Source organism: Oncorhynchus keta, chromosome 37, assembly GCF_023373465.1.
Source record: "Oncorhynchus keta strain PuntledgeMale-10-30-2019 chromosome 37, Oket_V2, whole genome shotgun sequence".
In the NCBI taxonomy this organism is placed as follows: Eukaryota; Metazoa; Chordata; class Actinopteri; order Salmoniformes; family Salmonidae; genus Oncorhynchus; species Oncorhynchus keta.
Genome location: NC_068457.1, coordinates 20,653,680 through 20,680,381, shown reverse-complemented (window position 1 = coordinate 20,680,381; position 26,702 = coordinate 20,653,680). Strand labels below are relative to the sequence as shown.

The 26,702-nt window shown below is 44.0% G+C and overlaps 3 protein-coding genes, 1 long non-coding RNA gene and 1 pseudogene across 10 annotated transcripts; 3 read left to right on the top strand and 2 right to left on the bottom strand.

Annotated features, from left to right (window-relative positions):
• Positions 1 to 770: 770 nt before the first annotated feature.
• On the top strand, positions 771 to 5,133 carry ebpl (EBP like). Its single transcript, XM_035758242.2, has 4 exons — positions 771 to 1,375; positions 1,458 to 1,527; positions 1,856 to 1,994; positions 3,910 to 5,133. The coding sequence occupies exons 1-4, from the start codon at positions 1,187 to 1,189 to the stop codon at positions 4,145 to 4,147; spliced, it is 636 nt and encodes a 211-aa protein (XP_035614135.1). The 5' UTR covers positions 771 to 1,186; the 3' UTR covers positions 4,148 to 5,133.
• On the bottom strand, positions 4,669 to 5,869 carry LOC127916601 (ADP-ribosylation factor K-like; annotated as a pseudogene).
• Positions 5,864 to 14,133, top strand: LOC118372378 (RCC1 and BTB domain-containing protein 1). 4 transcript variants are annotated; one of them, XM_035758237.2, is made up of 13 exons: positions 5,865 to 6,007; positions 6,095 to 6,124; positions 6,811 to 7,045; positions 7,194 to 7,344; positions 7,496 to 7,662; positions 8,223 to 8,381; positions 8,523 to 8,630; positions 8,788 to 8,930; positions 11,186 to 11,376; positions 11,552 to 11,678; positions 11,854 to 12,005; positions 12,137 to 12,267; positions 12,743 to 14,133. In XM_035758237.2, the coding sequence occupies exons 1-13, from the start codon at positions 5,868 to 5,870 to the stop codon at positions 12,881 to 12,883; spliced, it is 1,875 nt and encodes a 624-aa protein (XP_035614130.2). In that variant the 5' UTR covers positions 5,865 to 5,867; the 3' UTR covers positions 12,884 to 14,133. The 4 variants fall into 4 exon arrangements, with proteins under 4 accessions (XP_035614131.2, XP_035614132.2, XP_035614130.2 ...); XM_035758235.2 differs by having other exon boundaries at positions 11,183 to 11,376; XM_035758238.2 differs by lacking the exon at positions 6,095 to 6,124 and having other exon boundaries at positions 5,864 to 6,007; positions 11,183 to 11,376.
• A 592-nt stretch (positions 14,134 to 14,725) lies between these two features.
• LOC118372380 (cytidine and dCMP deaminase domain-containing protein 1-like) lies at positions 14,726 to 24,397 on the top strand. 3 transcript variants are annotated; one of them, XM_052499536.1, is made up of 10 exons: positions 14,726 to 14,982; positions 16,033 to 16,136; positions 17,858 to 18,035; positions 19,304 to 19,666; positions 20,443 to 20,670; positions 20,965 to 21,014; positions 21,199 to 21,368; positions 21,880 to 22,069; positions 22,317 to 22,374; positions 23,547 to 24,397. In XM_052499536.1, exons 1-10 carry the CDS (start codon positions 14,859 to 14,861, stop codon positions 23,645 to 23,647), a joined length of 1,566 nt encoding a protein of 521 aa, XP_052355496.1. In that variant the 5' UTR covers positions 14,726 to 14,858; the 3' UTR covers positions 23,648 to 24,397. The 3 variants fall into 3 exon arrangements, with proteins under 3 accessions (XP_052355496.1, XP_052355498.1, XP_052355497.1); XM_052499538.1 differs by lacking the exon at positions 14,726 to 14,982 and adding an exon at positions 15,636 to 15,720; XM_052499537.1 differs by lacking the exon at positions 14,726 to 14,982 and adding an exon at positions 15,749 to 15,884.
• On the bottom strand, positions 24,260 to 26,640 carry LOC127916735 (uncharacterized). Of its 2 annotated transcripts, none has more exons than XR_008095771.1 (2): positions 26,349 to 26,640; positions 24,260 to 26,267 (listed from the first exon to the last, which is right to left on the bottom strand). It is a non-coding gene; the product is annotated as an uncharacterized LOC127916735 (long non-coding RNA). The 2 variants fall into 2 exon arrangements; XR_008095770.1 differs by having other exon boundaries at positions 24,260 to 26,184.
• Positions 26,641 to 26,702: the final 62 nt, after the last annotated feature.

Below are 26,702 nucleotides of genomic sequence, written 5' to 3'. Positions count from 1 at the left end.
TGACTAGAGTTGTTCTCTTGATAAGTGTGGGAAATTGACAATTTTCTGTCCTGCTAAGCATTCAAAATCTAACATGTACTTTTGGATGTCGGGATAAATGTATGGAGTAAAAACGACATTATTTTCATTATGAATCTAGTGAAGTAAAAATAGTCAATATGAATAGTGAAGTACAGATACCCAAAACTACTTAAGTACTTTACACCACTGTAAAGTACGATATACAAACAGTATAAAGTTTGACTAGTCAAATATACTATGCTTTATTTATACTATTGTCAATCGTTGTCCAATCTGCTGTCCAAGGTCCTGATTTCGGACTTCCTCCTGGTTGATTCTACAATCGGCGTGGCAAGATGGTCGACTGACCGCTCTAACAATTTCTCAAAGGCGAAAAGCATGCGGCAGGCGAGATCAGATGGGAACATTCTAGCCAATGAGAGAGCAGATACCCGTAAGAACTGGCACAACCGATAGAAAAATCGTCGCAATGTCACGTGCAGGACATCAGTACACTCTTAGTAATTTAAGTATTATGAAACGTATATTTGATCAAATAATCCTCACCCATAAAAATAGCAATTAACTTGTATCTTCACTAGATTCGACACTCATTGCTGCGCCGCCCCCAATACAAAAACTCTTCACTTGGTCTGCTGAAACGCTTATTTTCACGCAGACAGATTTTGGGCGGAGTCGAGACTCGCTTCGCCTCCGGTTCACCAACTTCAGCTCCCCCTTCATTTTCTCTCAGAAGTGTAGAGATTTATCCGACAGCCAATCATGTACTTTTCACAGCGTGACACTGGGGCAGGGGGAGACGACGACGGAATCCATTTGGGACAAGACCATAGAGAAGGATAGAAGACTCTAGTGGCAAAACACGATATATTAGGATGGGAAGCGCCATTGAGGGCTTCCACCATTGTAATGAAGTCAACTGGGTGGGACTTCCAACTTCATTGAATGATCCCGCCTGGTGACTCTGTTAGCGTCATGTCCAACCGGACGGATCAGCCAATCATGAAGAAGAAAATGTGCTACTTCAAAATTGAGATTGACAGCATCGGCAGGGCAGGCAGACGCAAAATGGCACAGATGAGTCATCTATCTAGCTTTATGGACGAGACAATAGTTACAAGTTCAAAGAGTAATTTGCATGGTTTGAGTCGAGTTTTCTGTGAAAATGGTATCGGCGGCGTTTAAAGAAACCCAATCTCTCTTTACTCCAGTGACGGTTTATTCTCTGCTGGCCTGCGCCACTCAGTTCGTCGTGGGATACATCCTCGCGCAGATATGGGGAAGAAAATGCTCTGGAACTGATAGATGGGTGCTCGTGTGGCTTTTCTACGACGCAATTGTTCACATTACTTTGGTGAGTGAGTGAGAAGGTGTTGTCAACATAGAAAGTTAATTTGCAGCTCTTATTTGACTCTTTCTACTGTTTGTTCTTACAGGAAGGACCCTTTGTTTACATGTCACTTGTTGGAACCGTGGCAACTTCAGACAATATTTTTGCTGAACTTTGTAAGTAGGCTACCTTGACTGTGCAATAAAAAACAAATGGATTAAACAAAATGATTTATAGTACTGTGTATTGAACTTTTTGTTTTAACATGCAAAATATAAATTATTAACAATGGTGCGTGTGTTTGAGATGTGCTTTGGGGCCTGGTTGTGGTGAGACATCTAGTGGATATAGTATTAAAATGCTCACATTAAACGGAATAATATACAGGAATGGAATATCAATCACTGTTAATGCTGGAGTAGAACAAAAACGTGCACCCTCTGGCCCTGGGGTCCCCCGGGAATATATTGAGATACTGCTCTAACAGATATCCTGTCCATGTAGGGAAGGAGTATGGAAAGGCAGATGAGCGCTGGCTCCACTCTGACCCCACCATCGTCTCCTTGGAGCTGCTGACGGTCGTCCTGGATGGCATCCTGGCGCTGGTGCTTGTCTATGCCATCGTCAAGGACAAACATTACAGGTAGGAACACTGGTACTAAATATTCTTCATTGTCAGCCTTTTCTCATGCTTTATGCCATTCATTTCTATATTGGTACCATATTTCTTTATAGAGAACAATAATTATATACAGAATTGCCCCATTACACAAACGAGTGTTTACATCCCATTAGACACTATAAAAATGTGAATTGACTTGCTGTCTTCAGCATGTGATGTGTTGAATGACCTATTACCATATACATAGATGTAATGTGCATTAGGAAAGTATTCAGACACCTTTTTCCACATTGTTACATTACAGCCTTATTCTAAAATGAAATACTGTTTTCCCCTCAATCTACAAACTATACCCATAATGACAAAGTGAAAACAGGACAAACATTTTTTAAACATTTTATTAAATAAATAAAAATACCTTACTTACGTAAGGATTGTTTACTATGAGACTCAGAATTGAGCTCCGTGGGCATCCTGTTTCCATTGATCATCCTTGATGTTTCTACAACTTGATCGGAGTCCACCTGTGGTAAATTCAATAGATTGGACATGATTTGGAAAGGCACATACCTGTCTACGTCCCACAGTTGGCAGTGCATGTCCGAGCAAAAACCAAGCCATGAGGTCGAAAGGAATTGTCCGAAGAGCTCCGAGACAGGACTGTGTCAAGGGACCGATCTGGGGAAGGGTACCAAACATTTTCTGCAGCGTTGAAGGTTGCCAAGTACACAGTGGCCTCCATCATTCTTAAATGGAAGAAGTTTGGAACCACCAAGACTCTTCCTAGAGCTGGCCGCCCATCCAAACTGAGCAATCATGGCGAGAATGGCCTTGGTCGTGGAGGTGACCAAGAACCTGATGATCACTCAGACAGAGCTCTAGAGTTCCTCTGTGGAGATGGGAGAACCTCCGAGAAGGACAACCATCTTTGCAGCACACCTCCAATCAGGCCTTTATGGTAGAGTGGCTAGACGGAAGCCACTCCTCAGTAAATGGCACATGGAGCCCTCTTGGAGTTTGCCAAAGGACAGACCATGGGAAACTAGATTCTCTGGTCAGATGAAATCAAGATTGAACTCTTTGGCCTGAATGCCAAGCGTCACATCTGGAGGAAACCTCACAGCATCATGCTGTGGGGTTGTTTTACAGCGGCGGAAACTGGGAGACTAGTCAGGTTTGAGGGAAAGATGAACGGAGCAAAGTACAAAGAGATCCTTGATGAAAACCTGCTCAGGACCTCAGACTGGGGTGAAGGACTGGGGCAACAGTACAACCACCCTAAGCACACAGCCAAGACAGCGCAGGAGAGGCTTCGGGACAAGTCCCTGGATTTCCTTGAGAAGCCCAGCCAGAGCTCGGACTTGAACCCGATCAAACATCTCTGGAGAGACCTGAAAATAGCTGTGCAGTGACACTCCCCATCCAACCAGACAGATCTTGAGAGGATCTGCAGAGAAGAATGGGAGAAACTCCCCAAAAACAGGTGTACCAAGCTTGTAGCATATCCAAGAAGACTTGAGGCTGTAATCGCTACCAAAGTTGCTTTAAAGTACTGAGTATAGTGTCTTAATACTTATGTAAATGTGATATTTCAGGTATTAATACATGTCAAACCTGAAAAAATGTGAAACTTGTTTTTGCTGTGTCATTTTTGGATATTGTGTGTAGATTGCTGAGAACCCCCCCGCCACACACAATTTAATCAATTTTAGAATGTGGCTTTAACGTAACAAAATGTGGAAAAAGTCAAGGGGTCTGAATACTTTCCTAATGCACTGTACATGGAAAATATAGCCTGGGCGCAAGTTGGTTATCAACCTAAGTAAATGTGTCATTGTTTGTTTTGAATCTCAATGGTCAACGTGTGTTTTTAGCTTGTTTTGTTGTTGCACAGCCTGGCCTTCTGGGTGAATAGTTCTCCCATGTTTGTTTTCAGGCACTTTGTCCAGATCACGTTGTGCGTGTGTGAGTTGTACGGAGGCTGGATGACCTTCTGTCCAGACTGGCTGGCAGGCAGCCCCAACCTCAACACAAACCACTGGCTCTACTTATGGATCTACCTGGTCTTCTTCAATGGGGTGTGGGTGGTGGTGCCTGGACTGCTGCTGTGGCAATCATGGCTGTCACTCAAACGACTTCACCCCTCCTACCAAGCACCGAAGAAGCAGAAATAGACATTGTTTTGTATGTACATAGTAGGCATTGGCACGCCCACTACCCAAAAGCCTGGCTACGCACAAATAATATGCCATTTAGCAGACAGACATTAGGTTTAGCATGTTTTATTAGTTTATCATTAATATAAATAGTGATGTATCTGCAAACAAAAATATTAGTTTCCCTAGCCATCTTTCCCCACATCTCCACAGTGTAACAATACTCTCCAGTCTCCCTTAGCAGGCACATTTAACTGCTGTGATGTTAAGTGTTAAATCTCAACCATGTTGATCGCACAATCAAAATGCCCAAATATGGATCCTGTGCTTAGTTCATAATTGGATTGAGAATCCTGGCTCTTCCACAATCATTGTTCTGTTATAATCTGCATTTCAAATGGCACCCTATTCTCTTTATAGTGTACTACTGCTGAGGTGCTTTAATTTTGTTCTAGTTTAAGGTAGTGCACTATATAGTCAGTATCTCCGACTTGTCAAGTGTCTCTCACACAGTGATATCTCCACTGACGTGTCTCCTCTCAGCTCTTCTTGATGAGTTTGGCCACAGAGAGGAGCCCCATTCCCTTCAGGCTGCTGCATGCCTGGATCTGCCAGGCTCGGTCTTTGTAGCTGGGCAGCTCCAGCTGGTTGGACACCTCTCTGATGTTCATGGTGTTGGAGGTCCTTCTTGTTAGCCAGCACCATCAGAGGTATTCCCTTCATGTTGATGTCGGACAGCACATTCTTCAGAGCCTTCTGAGCATCCCCTATACTGGCCCGGTCACTACTGTCCACCACGAACACCATAGCCTTACAGCCCTCCAGGTAGTGTCTAGCTAATTACATTGCAATTTTAGCAAGTCATTAGTTGAGGATAAAAGGTTATTCTATTCCAGTACTCTCGCAACCTGATCATGGGACCGGAGACAGAATGTGCATTTATTTGATCTAGACTTTAACTGTCACACCTGATTAAACTACACTGAACAAAAATATAAACTCAACATAGTTCTGGTCCCATGTTTCATGAGCTGAAATATAAGATTACATACATTTTCCATACGCACAAAAGCTGTCCTAGCCAAGTGTGTCTGTCATGGGGCTGCTTCTATCCAAGAGGGGAAACAAGAGGACTCCCACGGTTCTGATGGGCCTGGGATCATCTGGGAAGTCCATCCACAGCTTCTGAACAATGTTGGTTTGTTGGGTCTTCCTCGGTAGTCTCTGATTTACATCAACAAAAGGAGATTCGGTGATGGGCGTGAAAGCGTCAGGTGTGCTCACTTGCTGCTGCCCTCCGGTGACTAGAGACTCACTCAACGTGAATAAAACTGAGTTTGAGTTTTAGAATATAAACATGGTCACATGAGAACCAGTCTTTTCACATTCTTCTTGTAGAGGCTGTACCAACAGGCTTTCTCAGTTTCTCTATACTCTAATGCATCCTCCCTCATTGCGCAAATGACGGTAGGGTTTGATTGGTGAAAGCAGTGGAGTGATTATTACCGCAAGGGAGGAAAGTATGTTTTTTATTTTAATTGGGCCTATGTTTTATTATTATTAAACACCAGAGGGCTGAAAACGGTTATTCTTAACTCCCATTTATTGCGTTAGTAGTTGGCAAGAGAACAATAGACTAGCACCCAGGCTAGGCGCATGTGTCCTAAAATCTTCTCAACCGTGGACTCTGCCCACCGAGTCCGCTGATGACCTAAACCAAGCGCACCTTCTTGAGCCCATGACGTCAGAGTGTCCATCTGGACCAAGGATTTGGACGGGGCTCGAGCGCAAAACTATCGCTAAACTCAAAGCTGCTGCCTGGTACGTTTGGTACCCTGACATCAGCGACGACAACAACGAAGTGACAGCTTTATTCTGGTAATCGTGCTTTCAAATCATATTTACTTGAGGTAGGTTTATTAATAGTCGAGTTGTTAAATGTGTCTTTCTTGTTTCTCTCCTCAGTTTTCTTGATGATATGGAGCGATGCTTTAGGTACAGTAACATTACAGCTTGCTAGCTATTAGTCAGCGCTGAATCTATCCAGATAGGTGCTCGGCAATCTTGCTTTGTATATAGCCAGAGAACGGTAAACAGCAAAGGGAGGCTGCCATGGGTGCAGCCTTCAACGTAGTGCATCGCTAGCTTGACCAGTCACTGTTAGGTGACCGTTACCATGTCGCAAGCTCGTTTGCTACCTGGCAATGTAAGCTAACTATTGTTAGCCAGCTAGCTAACTACTGCCGCATCTGTTGTGGCTGAGATTCACGATTGTAATCCCAATGGTAAACAGAGTGCATGGCCAGAGATGCGTTGGATCTGCAGTACTTACGTAGTTAGCTAATGTTACCTAGCTAGTCATCCAATTATTTAACCAACTGTATGAGACAGTTGAAAGATCTGGATGGGAACGTTTGCCATATAAAGTAGCCATTCCATCTCCATTTGCATGTTGTCTGTATAGCCCAATACTATTTAAAACCATGTCGATATCACCGTGAGCATCCAGAGATGGCATTATAAAGTACGGAAGTCATGTCTAACTTACTGCACAAGCCTTTGAGCAAATGTGAACATATTTATGAATACCTTCATTGAAACCAGGGTGCCTCACCACTGAGGTTTAGACTAAGACACAGTGTTTTGTACGTGTCTGTCTTTTGATGGTTGTCTTGTAACAGTGTTAGCGGGGACAGTGGTGGCCTCACAGCCCCTGCATCTCCTTCCCCTGTGCCCCCCGTCCTCACCCCGACCCCCCCGCCGCGGAGAGCCAGAGTGAGGTACCCAGCCATGGTGGATGTGGGGAAGTGGCCCCTCTTCACCCTGCTGGGGGCTCAGGAGGTCTCCCGCATCAGGCAGGCCTGTGTCTTCGGAACCTCGGCCAACGAAGCCATCTACATCACCCAGGACGATGAGGTGAGACTGGGGGTGTCTCGATTGTATAGAATAACTTCATAGTTTTTATGTAGTGCAGAACTCTCTGGAAAGCAGTGGAAATGGTTACTGAGTGGAGTTTCTTCGTTAAATAAATATAATTACATGTAATGGCATCATCTCCCTGTAGGTGTTTGTGTTTGGGCTGAACTGCAGTAACTGTCTGGGGACAGGAGACAGTCAGAGCACCATGGTCCCTAAGAAACTAGACTTCCTCCGAGGCAAGAAGGTGGTCAGTCTCAGCTATGGCAGTGGACCACACGTCTTACTGGCCACAGAAGGTATGCTGCCCACTTGCCTTACTTGTTTTTACCACCACCAAATGGCAACGTTGGCACGTTACTAGAACTTTACCAAAAGCCAGTATAATTAATTGTCATAGTGCAGCTTACTTAAATAGCTCTGTTATACTTTGGTGCGTTTGTCTCTCAGGGGGAGAGTTGTTTGCCTGGGGGCACAATGGATACAGCCAGCTGGGCAACGGGACCACCAACCAGGGGGTGTCACCCATCCTGGTTTCAACCAATCTGCAGAACAAGAAAATAACAGAAGTGGCCTGTGGGTCACATCACTCTCTGGCCCTGACACATGATGGAGAGGTGAGGGGAAATTCTTGTTTAAGTCCTTTTACATGCACTTGTAACCTGAAATAAGCCTGTTTGAAGATGTCAGCGTCTTAATGCTACTGCTACAGTGCTACTGCTAGGTACATAATGTTCAAGAGAATAAAAACACTGATGAACATGAGTGGAGTATTGGTGGAGGTTGTGTGTAGCCTGTCAGTGTGTGGAGTGGACTATGGAACCCTGTCAGGTTTAAGTTTTCTAACCAGGGCTGTCTGTCTCTTTAAGTGGTTTATGTTTGTCCCAGCAGCAGGTTAGGAAGGTATTATCTCAGTTCACTGAGTCCAGGCTGGCTGCATCTAACCCAGGCCCACTGGCCTGGTCTCACACACGATTGAAGAGCTGCTGTAGAAATGACTAATGATTTCCAAAAGTCGCCCTAAATATCTATCTTGGATGTGTTGAAATATGTTACTCAGCACTGTAAGGGGGTAGTTACAACATTACCTAATATCATTGTTACCTAGGATCACTGGTCACGTGGTGTGATTGTGTATAGGGTTGACAGTCGGTGTGTATATGATTCTATCTGCTAGGTGTTTGCGTGGGGTTACAACAACTGTGGCCAGGTGGGTTCAGGTGCCACAGCCAACCAGCCAACCCCCCGCAGGGTGACCAACTGCCTGCAGGGTAAAGTGGTGATGGGCATCGCCTGTGGACAGACCTCCTCCATGGCTGTGCTCGACAATGGGGAGGTGAGAGACCAAGCTCTTGGGAAGGATGGGTTTATACTGTATATTTCCCTACGGTCCAGAGAAAGTCAAAGCAAAATGTTATATAGCAACATGAACATAAAGGAAGATATTGCTGACTACCGTGGCCTGTGTGTGTTGCAGGTGTTTGGCTGGGGCTACAATGGGAATGGCCAGCTGGGAGTGGGCAACAACGGTAACCAGCTGACCCCCTGTCGCCTGGCAGCCCTCCAGGGTCTCTGTGTACTACAAGTAAGACTGGACTGTACACTACTACCACCTGTATGTCTCTGTCTGAATCGTCTACTCATGTCTACTTCAACTCAAACTAATATAAAACAGAATTGAGCCCAGAGCCTTGTTGCTATCCACTCCCACTGTGTAAAACCCTTAAGGACTTGTCTTCTAGATCGCGTCAGGTTACGCCCACTCCCTGGCTTTAACAGACGAGGGCCTGCTGTATGCCTGGGGGGCTAACACCTACGGACAGCTAGGTACTGGCAACAAGAGCAACCAGCTCAGTCCTGTACACATCATGGCTGAGAAGGAGAGGTAAGGGAGAGAACACACTCACAGGATTGAGATGTAACTCTGGTGGCTGCTACTGCCCACTAAAAGCCCCAGTTGATACTGTCATCTTTCAGAGACCCATGGTTAGTTCTCTTTTCTCTTCGTCTTCTCTGTTGTATTCCATCCAGTGTTTGTCCGTACTGTAACACTGCATAGTCCTAACATTGGCTCACACACCAGATCTAGAATAATTTGTCTCTGAGTTTACATTGTCCCTGTCACAATGTAGCAAAACTAGAATGGAGGGGAGTGAGGGGACAATTATGTTGTGGGCTGGGGTGCAAATGGTTTTGACACTTGACAAGCATGAACTTTTCACTGAAAACATGCAAACCAGTTATTGGGATTTAATTTGGAATAGATCGTGGACATTTGTCATGTTTATTCTATCTCTGAACGTTGTGTAACATGTCAAAACACTCTTGAATGAGCCTCAGGCTAGCCTTGAGATCAAGCTACAAGACAGAGGGCACAATAAAACCAGCAACCTTCTATGTCCATGGGAATACGGTCATGGCTAGACAGGATACAGTTTGTTAAATTGACGTCAAAGTATAATATTTTAGCTAACCCTAACCTAATACTCCTAACCTGCTACGTTAATTATCTTAACCTGCTGGGTAAGTTCTCCTAACCTGCTGCGAAAAATCAATTCTGACATAAGCTACACTACATGACCAAAAGTATGTGGACATCTTCTCATCAAACATCTCATTCCAAAATCATGGGCATTAATATGGACTTGCCCCCCTCCCCCCCTTTGTGCTGTAACAGCCTCCACTCTTCTGGGAAGGCTTTCCAATAGATGTTGGAACATTGCTGCGGGGACTTGCTTCCATTCAGCCACAAGCATTAGTGAGGTCGGGCACTGATGTTGGCCGATTAGGCCTGGCTCGCAGTCTGTGTTCCAATTCATCCCAAAGGTGTTCGATGGGGTTGAGGTCAGGGCTCTGTGCAGGCCAGTCAAGTTCTTCCACACCGATTTTGACAAGCCATTTCTGTATGGAACTCGCTTTGTGCCTGGGGGTATTGTCATGCTGAAACTGGAAAGGGCCTTCCACTGAGTTGGAAGCACAGAATGGTCTAGAATGTCATTGTATGCTGTAGTGTTAAGATTTCCAGTCACTGGAACTAAGGGGCCTGGAAAAACCATGAAAAAAAGCTCCAGACTATTATTCCTCCACCAAACTTTACAGTTGACACTATCCATTGGGGCAGGTAGCTTTCTCCTGGCATCCTCCAAACCCAGATTCGTCCACCTGACTGCCAGATGGTGAAGCGTGATTCATCACTCCAGAGAACGTGTTTCCGCTGCTCCAGAGTCTAATGACGTTCCAGCTGATGCTTGACATTGCGCATGGTGATCTTAGGCTTGTGTGTGGCTGTTCGAAATTTTACCCCTTTTTCTCCTTAATTTCATGGCATCCAATTTATTTTAATTGTTTAGTAGCTACTATCTTGTCTCATCGCTACAACTCCCGTACGGGCTCGGGAGAGACTAAGGTTGAAAGTCATGCGTCCTCCGATACACAACCCAACCAAGCCGCAGTGCTTCTTAACACAGCGCGCATCCAACCCGGAAGCCAGCCGCACCAATGTGTCGGAGGAAACACTGCACCTGGCAACCTTGGTTAGCTCGCACTGCGCCCGGCCCACCACGGAGTCGCTGGTGCGTGATGAGACAAGGACATCCCTACCGGCCAAGCCTCCCTAAACCAGACGACGCTAGGCCAATTGTGCATCTCCCCACGGACCTCCTGGTCACGACAGAGCCTGGGCGCGAACCCAGAGTCTCTGATGGCACAGCTGGCGCTGCAGTACAGCGCCCTTAACCACTGCGCAACCCGGGAGGCCCCAGGTGTGGCTGAAATGGCCAAATCCACTAATTCGAAGGGGTGTCCAGATACTTTAGTACATAGTGTATATCCCATATAGTTAAATTCATGGAACAGCAGTGACTTCAGCAGTGTCCTGTCATTCTTCCTTCTCTTTTTGTGTTTCCTTCCTGTCTTCGTCTTAAAGGGGAGAGGGAGAGAGGCCCACCGTAGGCAGCAAAAGGACAAGGGAAAACACAGAAGAGGTGTGGCACAGAGAGACAGAGTAGGGAGACGTGTAAAGAAACAATGCACTCAAGAAGCACAGAATTTCTTATAGCGGTCAAAAGACACAGGAGAGTACCGTTACTTGGTAGAGTGTGTGTGTGTGTGTAACACACTTCCCCCCCCCCACCCCAGCAGGATAGTGGAGATCGCAGCGTGCCACTCCACACACACATCTGCCTGTAAGACCCAGAGCGGCCAGGTGTACATGTGGGGCCAGTGTAGGGGTCAGTCCATCGTGCTGCCACACCTCACACACTTCTCCTGCACTGACGACGTCTTCGCCTGCTTCGCTACGCCGTCTGTCATGTGGAGGCTACTCTCCATGGGTGAGTTAATTTCATCATTTATTAAATGTTATTTAAAGGTGCAGTATGTAACTTGGTTATGTGTTTTTTTCTGATCTCTAAGTAGGAGGTTCCCCTAACCAATGGTCTAGGATAACCCTCTTTCTCACACACACACACACACGATTCCCAGCTAAGGCGTTGTGTTCTGTTGTAGAGCATGATGACTTCCTGACTGTGGCCCAGTCTCTGAGGAAAGAGTTCGACAGCCCTGAGACGGCCGACCTCAAGTTCAGTGTGGACGGGAAATACATCCACGTACACAAGGCTGTTCTCAAGATCCGGTATGTGAATTTGAGTTAAATATATATTTTATTATACTGCTGAAGCAAGCACAGACATTATCTTTAAGAAATGTAGCTTTTCTAGTTTTAGCCTTTCCAATAGGATCAACCAGGTACAATAAAACCTGTCTATAGACGTAACACGAAAACATGTGTCCATCATTGTTTCTGTCAGGTGTGAACACTTCCGCTCCATGTTCCAGTCCCACTGGACAGAGGACATGAAGGAGGTGATTGAGATCGACCAGTTCTCCTACCCAGTCTACCGCTCCTTCTTGGAGTTCCTCTACACTGACAATGTAGACCTGCCCCCAGAGGACGCCATCGGTGAGTTGGACTGAAGTAGGAATCCTGTTTAGGATCCATACGGGGCCCCAGAATCAAAACAAATGACGTGATTGAGTTAAAGTCCATCCATAGGAAAGCCGCTGTGTGTACAAACTGTGTCTCTGTTTCAGGCCTGTTGGACCTGGCCACATCCTACTGTGAGAACCGTCTGAAACGTCTGTGTCAACACATCATCAAGAGAGGCATCACCGTGGAGAACGCCTTCTCTCTGCTCTCTGCCGCCGTGCGATACGACGCTGAGGTGAGACACACTGTGACAGTGTCACGACTAAGGGTTAACCGCTCAGATGCTTACTGGTTACCACAAGCTTCTTGAGGCTGCCTTCTACGAGAGATGTTAGCCAGGTCATTATGGACATATTGGTCAGATGACTTCGTATTCCATCTTAGACATATTTAGGTACTGTATGCCAGGGGTAGGCAACTAGATTCAGCCGCGGGCTGTTTTTTTAAATTATAAGTTGTACTCTACAAATTGGATACAACTAAGCCCCAAAATAGGTTTGATTTGAAAATAACAAAGATACCTTGATTACCTTATGTTAAGCTGTTTTTTTGTTTGTAGCTGAATTCCTGGTGACTTTAGTCTTTTCTAACTCAAAACTAAGGGGGCCCCAAAAGATCACTGGGGGGGCGGTTTTGGGCCGCTTGTTGTTGACCTGCTGTATACTGTACCCGTGTTCATACTGTGACTGGATGTGATCGCTCCCCTGTAGGACCTGGAGGAGTTCTGCTTCAAGTTCTGTGTGAACCACCTGACAGAGGTGACCCAGACTGCAGCCTTCTGGCAGATCGATGGCAACATGCTCAAAGAGTTCATCTGCAGAGCCAGCCGCTGTGGGGCCTTCAAAAACTGACTGACCACTAACCAGCCCCGAAGGAAGGACGAGGAAAGGGCTGGCATGAACTGGTTTGGCTTGACACTACTTGGCCATGGTAGAAAGGACAAATAAAGAATTGGTATGAACATGGAAACGGTTAGCTTGAACCGGATCTCTAAATTGCCATATTATTAATCCATTGAGACAATGTCTGGCGTGGTCATCTGTGGTCATCTGGTGAGGTCATCTGGTGACTATGGCTCACCTCCAGTTACACAGCCAAAGAAGCCAAAGCCAGTCCCTGCCTGTGCACCTAATATTCCACGTGGACAGATTGCACTGTGGGGAGGAAGTTCCTTTACCAGTCAAAACAGTGACATCAGAGTTATATTGTCTGTCACTGCATGTTTACAAACCTGCTAAATGGCATCAGACTGCTCATTTAGTGTCAGTTTAATTGGAGGACCATAGCTCTAGCTTAAGATGGACACGGTTACATGCGGTGACAATGTCTGATGGCAGGTAATGGCAGTCAACCCCCCGATTTGCAGATGATGATTATTATTATTATAGATTTTTTGCATCAAAGTTGTGTACTTTGCTCTACTGTTGAAAGGTTGGATGTAGCTGGCCAGAAATATATTTTACAGGTTTATGGTTCAGAGCCTGTGGATGTTTTGAGGAAATGAGTTTCAATATGATTTGTAATATGCTGTGTACTGCTGACAAAGTAGAGCAGAGCTTGTCATTTATTCATTCAGGCACATTAATTCTCGAGACTTGAGATGAACATGGTGATGCAATGCAACAATGAGCAGGAAGTTGGTTTTCAACTCTTCAGTTCTTTTACCAGACAGAAAACAAAACATTTGCACCATATACAACTTGTTACTCTGTGTGAACTTTTTTTATTCTTACAAAAATAGATATCTACATTTTTTACTATTACTTATTGCATTCCTTTGGTTGAGATTACCCCCCCTCCACCCAAGCATTTCCAATCATTCTGCTGCTTTGAATATTGTTTTAATGGTTTAACGTTCATTACTACATTCTAATTTACTTTGAAGCGAGTGTTTGTACTGAAATTTAAATTCAATGCATTGTACTCTTAGATTTGTTGCTTATGTTTATTTTTGCAATTACATTTATTTTGAAATATTTACAATTATTTAGGATGGAAAGAGTTTATATTGGTGCCACAATTCAACATGTTTATCGACTTGCAAAAAATCAAATGCAACCACTTTGAAATAAACAAAACTACATTATTGTATACAATGCTGGATGATGCATTAGAACTGACTTCATATATTATTGTTTTGAACATTCATATGAGCAATGACAGATAGTTAAACATGTCCTTATGCTGCCATCTAGAGGCCATCACATACATTCTCTAATCCTAGAGACACTTGCCAAATGAATACCATTTTTATTTTAACCTGGAGGGTCAAGCCCTGAATGCTGATTGGCTGACAGCTGTGGTATATCACACCCTACACCACGGGTATGATAACATTTATTTCTACTGCTCTAATTACGTTGGTAACCAGTTTATAATAGCAATAAGGCACCTCAGGGGTTTGATGTATGGCCAATGTACCACGGCTAAGGGCTGTGTTCAGGCATTTCGTTGTGCTTAAGAACAGCCCGTAGCCGTGGAATATTGGCCATACACCACACCTCGACGGGCCTTATGTTTTAAGATTATCACGTCATTAATGAAATTATATACTTATAGTGGAATGCAGATGTAATCTGACAATTGTTTTTTTAATTGCAACCTAGAATGCAGAACATTTACAACCAAGAATGCAGAACATTTATAACAAACACTGCGCTTGACAGTTCTGGGGGTTGGGTGCAAGACAAGCTCCGCCTATTTGTTCTACGTCAGAAGATATAGGAAGAAGCCTAGCTTAGCTGTTCAGAAACCTACAGCATCAAATCATCATACGTATTTGCCTTGTCTGGAGACGTTCGCTACATTTTACATTCAATTGATTGAATGGCAACGACGGATACTATACAGTCGAACCAATATTTGAAACCAACCTGTGCCGCTTCATGCAACTGTAAAGGATATCGCGATGTAAGGGAAGCCAGCACACAAACCGACACCAAAGTACAAGGTGAGACTACTGCGCTGTCATTTACTGGCGAGTTGACAGCTTGACAGAGCTTGAATGCTGCGAATGTTTTTACTGTTCTATATAATATTGCTACTCACACGGAATAATGAGCTTTGAGGCATATTAAAAATAAAGACGTAATTGTGTCACCGTCTAGGCTTTTATTAGTTTGAACCCACACGTCTGTAACCTACCTAGTGACTGTCTAGAAACGTCCAAACGGGATCCTTGGGACGTCCCAACTGTCTGACGTCACCCCATTGAATTTTTTATTTTATTTACAAATATCCTCAAACAAAAGAGGAATAGTCGCATGCAAACAAGAATACAAACTATTTACATTTCCAGGAATCCTAAATAAACAAATCATATCAATAATACAAGTTTGAATTGCCTTTTTTTGTTTTTCATTTTAGTTAAAGTAGTGCTATATTGTTTAAACTCAAAGTGAAAAAAGTTAGGTTTTGAATTAGACCATTTGTGAATATGAAATTTACCTAGTATTATTAGTAGTATATTTAATTAAACTGCATCTTTATGTCAGAATTTCTGAAATTAATCATCAAAACCATTAAATGGTACAACTGGTCCTATTTTTTTTATTTTTTTAAATTTTTTTTAAACAATTTTGTCACCCCATTGAAGTTAACTTAAATGGTAGCGGTTTTGGGTAGTGACGTTCCAAGGATCATGTGACTGGTTCTGCAAAAAGGTCTTGAGCATTATGGCACCGGACAGGTAAGCTGGGCTTGCTCTGTAATAGTAGGGTTGCTGGATCAAGCATCCATTTGGTTGTTCTCCCCTATGAATGCCAGAGTCACATACATGTTTTGAAGAGAAATGTACTGGCCCACAGTTTCACATTCTATGTCAGTGCTCCAGAATTGCAGTGGGAAGAGGAAGTAAATGTCTGCCCAATGTTTGCTTTAACCTAAATAATTTATTTGAGCTCAATGTGTTATCACTTGGGAGCAGCAAAGATCTAGTGGACAAAAAACTCACTTGCCTTCCCTGTTTGTGTAATCCCGTTGTTCTATGGTGTGTTTTTAGGTCATGGACCCAGGCTGTCCAAGGTTAACCTCTTCACCCTGCTGAGTTTATGGATGGAACTTTTCCCCAAGGATGAACCAGAAGACATAACCCAGAATGACTTTGTAAGTTTGACCTACAGTGCATTCAGAATGTATTTAGACCCCTTCCCCTTTTCCACATTTTGTTGTTACAGCCTTTCCCCCTCATCAATCTACACACAATGCCCCATAATAACAAAGTGAAAAAAGGCTAAGAATTTTTGCAAATGTATTAAAAACAGAAATACCTTATTTATATAAGTATTCAGACCCTTTGCTGTGAGACTTGAAATTGAGCTCAGGTGCATCCTATTTCCATCGATCATCCATGAGATGTTTCTACAACTTGATTGGAATCTACCTGTGGGAAATTCAATTGATTGGACATGATTTGGAAAAGCACACACCTGTCTATATAAGGTCCCACAGCTGACCGTGCATTTCAGAGCAAAAACCAAGCCATGAGGTCAAAGGAATTGTCCATAGAGCTCAGAGACAGGATTGTGTCGAGGCATAGATCTGTGGAAGGGTACCAAAACATTTCTGCAGCATTGAAGGTCTCCAAGAACACATTGGCCTGCATCATTCTTTAAAAGAATCTATATATATTTTTACCTTTTATTTAACTAGGCAAGTCAGTTAAGAACAAATTCTTATTCCCAATGACGGCCTAGGAACAGTGGGTTAACTGCCCTGTTCAGGGGCAGAATTACATTTTTTACCTTGTCAGCTGGATTCGATCTTGCGACCTTTCGGTTACTAGTCCAACGCTCTAACCTGCCGCCCCATTCTTAAATGGAACAAGTTGGAAATCACCAAGACTCTTCCTAGTGCTGACTGCTCGGCCAAACTGAGCAATCGGGGGATAAGGACCTTGGCCAGGGATGTGACCAAGAACCCAATGGTCACTCTGACAGAGCTCCAGAGTTCCTTTGTGGAGATGGTTGTCCTTCTGGGAGGTTCTCCCATCTCATCAGCACTAAATCAATCAGGCCTTTATGGTAGAGTGGCCAGGTGGAAGCCACTTCTCAGTAAATGGCACATGACAGCCCACTTGGAGTTTGCCAAAAGGCACCTAAAGGACTCTCAGACCATCAGAAACAAGATTTTCTGGTCTGATAAAACGAAGATTGAATTATTTGGTCTGAATGCAAAGCATCACGTCTGGATGAAACCTGGCACCATCCCTACGGTGAAGAGTGGATCTGCAGAGCAGAATGTGAGAAACTCCCCGAATACAGGTCTGCCAAGCTTGTAGCATCATACCCAAGAAGACTTGAGGCTGTCAAAGGTGCTTCTACAAAGGTCTGGAAACTTATGTAAATGTGATATTTCAGTTTTTTATTTTTAATACATTTTCAAACATTTCTAAACCTGCTTTTGCCTTGTCATCATGGGGTATTGTGCTGAGATTGATGAAGAACATTTATTTAAAAATCCATTTTAGAATAAGGCTGTGATGTGGAAAAAGTCAAGGGGTCTTAATACTTTCTGAATGCACTGTGTAGCGGCCATTACATATTGTTGTTAGAACGTTGGGCCAGTAACCGAAAGGTTGCTAGTTTGAACACCCGAGCCAACAAGGTAAATAATCTGTTGATGTGCCCTAATTTGCTCCAGGGGCACTGTACTACTATGGGTGACCCTGTAAAACAACACATTCCACTGCACCTATCAGGTGTATGTGTCATTTTTAATTTATTTGTATACATAACATGCAATAAATTACCATATTGAGCATCATCAATTATATGATATGCATCATCACTTTTCTCCCTTATCTCCTGTCTGTTTCTGTGTGTCAGACGCGGGGTACAGGCCTGGTGGTGGTTCGGGACCAGAGGGTGGTGGGTCTCCACTGCTCCGGTCCAGAGCTCCACGTGGGGCAGGTAGCTGTGATCAGACACGGGCCCAGGCTGGCTGCCTCAGACCTCTACTTCTCTAGGAGACCCTGCGCTACCTGCCTCAAGATGCTTATCAATGGTGAGATCTATATATATACACTGCTCAAAAAAAAAAAAATGGAACACTAAAATAACACATCCTAGATCTGAATGAATGAAATATTCTTATTAAATACTTTTTTCTTTACATAGTTGAATGTGCTGACAACAAAATCACACAAATGATCAATGGAAATCAGATTTATCAACCCATGGAGGTCTGGATTTGAAGTCACACTCAAACCACACTACAGGCTGATCCAACTTTGATGTAATGTCCATAAAACAAGTCAAAATGAGGCTCAGTAGTGTGTGTGGCCTCCACGTGCCTGTATGACCTCCCTACAACGCCTGGGCATGCTCCTGATGAGGTGGCGTTGGTGGATGGAGCGAGACATGATGTCCCAGATGTGCTCAATTGGTTTCAGGTCTGGGCAATGGGCGGGCCAGTCCATAGCATCAGTGCCTTCCTCTTGCAGGAACTGCTGACACACTCCAGCCACATGAGGTCTTGCATTAGGAGGAACACATGGGCCAACCGCACCAGCATATGGTCTCACAAGGGGTCTGAGGATCTCATCTCGGTACCTAATGGCAGTCAGGCTACCTCTGGTGAGCACATGGAGGGCTGTGCGGCCCCCCAAAGAAATGCCACCCCACACCATGACTGACCCACCGCCAAACCGGTCATGCTGGAGGATGTTGCAGGCAGCAGAACGTTCTCCACGGCGTCTCCAGACTCTGTCACGTTCTCAGTGTGAACCTGCTTTCATCTGTGAAGAGCACAGGGCGCCAGTGGCGAATTTGCCAATCTTGGTGTTCTCTGGCAAATGCCAAACGTCCTGCACGGTGTTGGGCATCCATCCTGGATGAGCTGCACTACCTGAGCCACTTGTGTGGGTTGTAGACTCCGTCTCATGCTACCACTAGAGTGAAAGCACCGCCAGCATTCAAAAGTGACCAAATCATCAGCCAGGAAGCATAGGAACTGAGAAGTGGTCTGTGGTCACCACCTGCAGAACCACTCCTTTATTGGGGGTGTCTTGCTAATTGCCTATAATTTCCACCTGTTGTCTATTCCGTTTGCACAACAGCATCTGAAATGTATTGTCAATCAGTGTTGCTTCCTAAGTGGACAGTTTGATTTCACAGAAGTGTGATTGACTTGGAGTTACATTGTGTTGTTTAAGTGTTCCCTTTATTTTTTTGAGCAGTGTATACACACACACACACACACACACACACACACACACACACACACAGAGAGAGATCACTTGTAAAGTCTTGTCTCTTGTCTGTCATCTCCAGCTGGGGTGAGCCGCATCTCCTTCTGGCCTGGTGACCCTGAGATGAGTCTGCTAGCGGTCAGGCCTAATGGGACGGACTCCATTTCCCAGGAGGCCATATTGGACGCCATTGCATCCGAGAAGCTGAAGTCCAACAGCCGGCCCCATATCAGTGTGATGGTGCAGCCCGTGGCCCCTGGCCTGCAGCAGTTTGTGGAGGAGACCTCCAGGGGGTGTGACTTCATGGAGAGGGTGTCGGGGGATGACCCCGAATTGGACTCTGGGGACTTCTACTGGAAGCAGAGGAGACGGAACCTGGACACTTTCTCCGAAGAGTTCCTAATCCCACACGAACAGTGCCACCGTGACATTCTCACCAAAATAGGTCTGTGGTACAATCATTCAACCGTACTTGTTAGCTAGCTTGTGTTCACCGGTTAGCTGTATTTGGGCTATATTGGCTAACTCAAGATTGGTAGGTTTGAGGAGCTCCTTTGCTCAAGAGGCCACGTGCATTACATTTACATTTGTCATTTAGCAGACGCTCTTATCCAGAGCGACTTACAAATTGGTGCATTCACCTTATGACATCCAGTGGAGCAGCCACTTTACAATAGTGCATCTAAATCTTTTAAGGGGGGGGGGGTGAGAAGGATGACTTTATCCTATCCTAGGTATTCCTTAAAGAGGTGGGGTTTCAGGTGTCTCCGGAAGGTGGTGATTGACTCCGCTGTCCTGGCGTCGTGAGGGAGTTTGTTTTATGATCAAACTTTATCAATGATTCAGCTACAATCATTTTCCATACTTGAGTCACCCTACTTTGAACTGGTTTCATTCCAAATGTCATCCAACTTGCTCAGGACCTTTAATCTGTAAGTGATGTGGACACTGGGGAACATGAAGCTCCCGACCCGCTTCATTTACAGCCCAAAAGATGTGGATTGGATGTACTCGCCCCTGTTACCTGTAGTCCACGATCATCTTATTTTCAATACTGACCGTGAGGGAGAGGTTGTTGTCCAGGTACCACACTGCTAGGTCTCTGATGACCTCAATGTCGATCAGTCCTCCCACGTGCCACGCCATCTGTTGTGTAGATCCTGTTAAATGAATGGTAAACGTACTGTTTATAGATGAGGATTTGACACTGTCTTGCTACAGGTCTGGAGAACTTTTGCATGGAGCCGTACTTCTCCAACCTGCGTCAGAACATGAGGGAGCTGGTTGGGGTTCTGGCCTCAGTAGCTGCTAGTGTGCCTCTTCTCCAGCATGGCTTCTACAGGAAGGACTCCCAGCCTGCAACCTCTGAGCAGCCCCAGCCTCAGGGGGTGTCCCAGGAAATTGCCAGACACTGCATCGTACAGGCCAGACTGTTGGCCTACAGAACAGGTACCTGAATTATCTGTTTAGTAGTCTATATACTAGCCAGATTACTCATTCAAACTAGGAAGTCATTTTGTAAAGGTGACATGTCACCACATTTTGTGGGGAATCACATAAAGGAGTTCCAAGTAATAAAAAATTGCAGGAGAGAAGACTATTGTTATGACATAACGTCCCATGGTTGACTGCACGTTGTTCATGTTAAGGCTAACAGGACAAACTGCGATGGGTGGTTCAACCTGTCTGAAGGTTTAAACAGATGGAATGTGTCTGACTGTTACTTGTTTGTTGCTATTCCAGAGGACCCTAAGGTTGGGGTTGGTGCTGTCATTTGGGCAGAAGGGAAATCGGTGAGTAAACCATTGAAAATACCGTTGTATTTTCTAAGCTCATAACTATACATTAATATTATGTATGTTGCCTCTGTAATATAATGACAAAAATAAAGTGGAAAGGCTGGTAACAAAGATTTCAATGTGAAAAATGAATAAGGTCAAACTGCCATTCACTGTGTTCTGTGCTCAACTGTTTTAGGGTGGTTGTGATGGCACGGGGCGGCTGTACCTGGTGGGTTGTGGGTACAACGCCTACCCAGTGGGCTCAGAGTACGGACAGTACCCCCAGATGGACACCAAACAGCAGGACCGCCAGAGGAGGAAGTACCGCTACATCATCCACGCTGAGCAGAACGCACTCACCTTCAGGTCAGGAGGAGAGGGAAGACATGGGCCCCATCTCAATACTCCTAAGTGACTTCCTCCCCTTATATCCACCCTTCATCTCCACTGATATGAGAGGACAGGGTACAGATGTAGGAGCTTAATTGCAGCAACAGGAAATGTGAATTATGTGGATTATAATTCATGGACATTTTTGTAGGTTTTGATACATTTTTCGTAAGGTATTGACATTTTTAAAGTGGAATTGGCAAACTTCAGAAGACTTTTTAAACCTCATACACTACACATTTTACATTTCTTGCATTGCAGGAAAGTTTTTCTGCAACAGGGTGATCAAATTAAGATTCTACGTATGTAGATGAAGGAAATACAGGGAATGTGTGTGGGTATTTTTGCTCTCGACCTGTCCAGTCCTTACAGGTCAGCGGAGAGGGAGCAAGGAGGTACATCCGAGAAGTCGGACCAGGGGGCAGGAATTAGTAGCTGGGCATGAGGATTTATGACGTAAATAAATGTGATTGACTGTTGTTTCTAGGAGTGAAGAGATCCGTGAGGAGGAGAACACCATGCTGTTTGTGACTAAGTGTCCGTGTGATGAGTGTGTCCCTCTGATCCGAGGAGCTGGGATCAAGCAGATCTACACCACTGACCTGGACAGCGGCAAAGACAAGGGAGACATCTCCTACCTCAGATTCCCCAGCCTCCAAGGAGTCCTGAAGTTCATTGTGAGTACCTACATTGATTGACTGATGAATAGTTTTTCTATGGGTGTAGCAGCATCTCAATAGTCTATTCCTGCCATTTTCTTCATCTGTACTGATGAGGGAAAAAACTGGATGGATTCCTCGTAGATGTTTTCCATTCAGCTTTTACCTATCCTTGTGTTTTCCTCGTTAGGCTACTGAGGTAAACTCATTATAGTGCTTTCTACAGATGCAATTTTCTTAGTGTGTTTACATGTTTTCATCACAGTGGCAGAAGTCCTCTCTGGCCAGGAGAGCCTCTGAACATGCTGGTCCTCATCTAGCCAGTGAGTTGTCCTTCTCTGTACCATTAGTTAGCATGATATTTGTCACTTTTTGTAGAGAGTGATGTCACGTCTTCTCCTCCTCTAATAAACTCAGCAAAAAAAATAACGTCTCTTTTTCAGGACCCTGTCTTTCAAAGATAATTCGTAAAAATCTGAATAACTTCACAGATCCCATGCTTGTTCAATTAATGAACATGCACCTGTGGAACGGTCGTTAAGACACTAACAGCTTACAGACGGTAGGCAATTAAGGTCACAGTTATGAAAACGGATTGCAACAACGACTGCCCGAGTTACACCAGGAACGCACAATCCCTCCATTAATACTCAGATTGTCCGTAATAGGCTGGACTGAGGGCTTGTAGGCCTGTTGTAAGGCAGGTCCTCACCAGACATCACAAGCAACAATGTCGCCTGTGGGCACAAACCCACCGTTGCTGGACCAGACAGGACTGACAAAAAGTCACGGTTTTTGTCCCACCAGGGGTGATGGTCGGATTCGCATTTATCGTCGAAGGAATGAGCGTTACACCGAGGCCTGTACTCTGGAACGGGATCAATTTGGAGGTGAAGGGTCCGTCATGGTCTGGGGAGGTGTGTCACAGCATCATCGGACTGAGCTTGTTGTCATTGCAGGCAATCTCAACGCTGTGCGTTACAGGGAAGACATCTTCCTCCCTCATGTGGTACCCTTCTTGCAGGCTCATCCTGACATGACACTCCAGCATGACAATGCCACCAGCCATACTGCTCGTTCTGTGAGTGATTTCCTGCAAGACAGGAATGTCAGTGTTCTGCCATGGCCAGCGAAGAGCTCGGATCTCAATCCCATTGAGCACGTCTGGGATCTGTTGGATTGGAGGGTGAGGGCTAGGACCATTTCTCCCCCAACTTGCAGGTGGCTTGGTGGAAGAGGGGGGGTAACATCTCACAGCAACAGCTGGCAAATCTGGTGCAGTTCATGAGGAGATTCACTGCAGTACTTAATGCAGCTTGACAGTGAGGACGTTTCTTTTTTTTTTTTGCTGAGTTTATATTGCTGGTCACACAAATATAATGTGCATGCCTCCACCTAATCACAGCAATACTGATGACGGATCAGCCCTTCTAACCGTCTCTGATTTGACTCTGCAATGTGTCCCATCTCTGACCATGTCTTGTTATGATTACAGATGGATGTGTGAGGAAGCATGGGAGACAGCCTGAACAGGCCCTTCAATCCAATAAGAGGTTACGGTTAGCAACAAATCCAGACCTTTCCCCTGTTTGTTGAACAATGGTACCTGTAGCTTTCAGTCTGGTTTCACCAGGCTACAGTCCCCAGGCTCTTGTTGGCATTGGAAACATTTAATTTATCCAATCGCATATTGATCAGTGATTCAAGGAAGGATGCATTTTAACAATGTTGGAAATTCAAAGGCCTCTTCATACTCCCCTATAATGGACAGTTTCAAGGAGTAAACTCAGTGATTTTTAATGGACTGACTGTATATTCAAAGGAAATGGTACTACGTAGATATTTTTTTTTAAAGTAATTTTAAGGCAAGTGAACTCTAAATGCGTGTTTCCTAATTATTTGTCTGAAGAGTTTACTATGAAGGTTACTGTTAATTGTAGCTTTAAGTTTACTATAGTTCTTCCAGACTTGAAGAATCCAAGTCACATCTCAGCCAGTGCAGGCTACCACCACTATATTGCACTTTGCCTCAAAGGATACTAACTCCTCGACCCGTGCAACTGTGCTTTGTCTGTTGTTTTTTTGTTACATGGTTGGGTCCTACATCCTTGAATTGTTTCATCCTGTTTTGCCAAACTGCTTTTAACTGATAACAATAAGCATCTAACAGCAACAAAAAAAAAACTATATCAAATGACAAACCGGGAAAACTATGTATGCATTTATTTTATTGGTGTTGTGGTACAGTAGTATCAATGTGATAAATGAAATCCCATGGTTGAAAAGGGTCAATATTACTTTCGTACAGTATGTTAAGTAAATCTGTTTTGGCTCGGGTGTAAGTTCCTTCTGATACAGCCTGAATCTTTTAAGTCTCTTTTGTTTAACATTTTAATCCAACAATGTCAGTTTGCCATTCGAAGCCCCGTTTTATACCTGGTGTTAACATGGGTCCTGTGTCCTTGATCTTGTCCATATTCTGATTGTGACCATTTCTAGACCGTGTAGAATATTACAACTATTGATGGTGATTCTTCCTGACTACCTCCAGAGGCCATCGAGGACTAATTGTATCTTGATATCTTACAAGTGTAAACAGATCTGGATTGTCAAACCATTTTAAATAGTCCCTCAAATCATTGATTCAAGGGATCAATATGTCTTAACATTGGGAATCTCATCATTTGATTACAGGGAGGGACTAGGGTTCAAAATACAAGTTGAGAAAGGTAATTGGCAAGACTTGAACCTGTGACCTTGTGGTCATAGTCCACAGCACCAGCAGGAGGGAGGGCACCATCTAGAACAGAATTATGATGCAGTAAGTGATATGTTGAACATTCTGCTGCCCTGGGAGCCTACCTTAATCAGATGGACTTCATGGAAATAGTTTGTTTTTTGTTGGGTGTACATTCTATAAAGCTGTTCATTCCTTTAGCTGTTCATTCCTTTAGTCATTTTAGAATGTCAGATATGTACTAAAACATTTTAAGTAGGTTGGAAAACAAGAGCTGCATTTGGATTCAAACTGGCAACACCATCTGTCGCAACCTGTTTTAACACCCTCCCACAAGCACTCCACCTCCCTGAAACACCTGTCTTTACTTGACTCGTAAACTCCACCCAGTGACATGTCACTAAGCTCTGCCCACTGAACTTTCATCCAATCAATTTGTCCCTGGCTACCTCGAGAGGTGGTCGGGAAGATCTGTTCACAATTAATTGTCTACACTGGTCTAGAAATGTGGTCAAGATTGCATGTTAGCACCAGATCTAGAACAGGGCTAGAATGGAGTTTCACCAAAACGACAAGGGCATTGAGGATACTATCCCTTGTGTGTCAAGTCCAATCTAACAATTGAAAAAAAAAAGTATTTGGCAATTTAAAGAACAATCACTTGTTTGTGGCATGGTGCCCATCACATGTATTATTCAATATTACATTGAAGAGCCATATTAATTGGTTCATATTTTCAATTTAGATGTAAGCTCAACCACCACGATTAAAATATGCATTGGCTCAATTTCACTGAGGTTATTTAATTTAGATTTCCCCCAAAACAAGCTACATGTCAAAAATATATATATTCAGAGCAAGATGATTCTTCTACCTTATCCAGTTTACTGGAATGTTAACTTTCCTGGACAATCATAGTCCTGAGTTTTGGCCTCCTGGTTCCTAGTTTTATGATGCGATCAATGAACTGCAATAAGTTTAAAATAAAATATTATTTCAACTGCACAACTCAAATATAGTGAGTTCAAGGTTCATTGCTTAATCACGACTAATATGTTCAACCAGACCATATTTTTCTAAATAAGAATTAAGCTCCGCCTAGAAAAGTATTTAAAATACAAAAAAAGGGAAAACAAAAGGCACCTCTGTATGTACCCCTACTGTTAATGAATGTGTTCCAACCATCCCCCTTCACCGTCTAAATAAGAAGAGGGAAAACAAAAGGCACCTCTGTATGTACCCCTACTGTTAATGAATGTGTTCCAACCATCCCCCTTCACCATCTAAATAAGAAGAGGGAAAACAAAAGGCACCTCTATGTACCCCTACTGTTAATGAATGTGTTCCAACCATCCCCCTTCACCATCTAAATAAGAAGAGGGAAAACAAAAGGCACCTCTATGTACCCCTACTGTTAATGAATGTGTTCCAACCATCCCCCTTCACCATCTAAATAAGAAGAGGGAAAACAAAAGGCACCTCTGTATGTACCCCTACTGTTAATGTGTTCCAACCATCCCCCTTCACCATCTAAATAAGAAGAGGGAAAACAAAAGGCACCTCTGTATGTACCCCTACTGTTAATGAATGTGTTCCAACCATCCCCCTTCACCATCTAAATAAGAAAACAAGTTAAAGAAATCACTTTTGTACAGAAAAAAATATCAGGATTTTTCTGTCACCTGCAATGGCACTTACTTATGGGTTAAAACCAGCTATTATACACAAGACAATTTTTTTTTCATCATCATGATAGAATCCTGTTGAACAGGAAACTACTTCATCAGCTTAAAATAAACCAAAAAAGGAATCGCTCCTTTAGCGTTGAATGATACAGAAAGTGGTCCTTCTGTGGCTCTAGAGCATGGCGCTTGTAAGCCATTCCCGGGACCACCCATACGTAGAATGTATGAA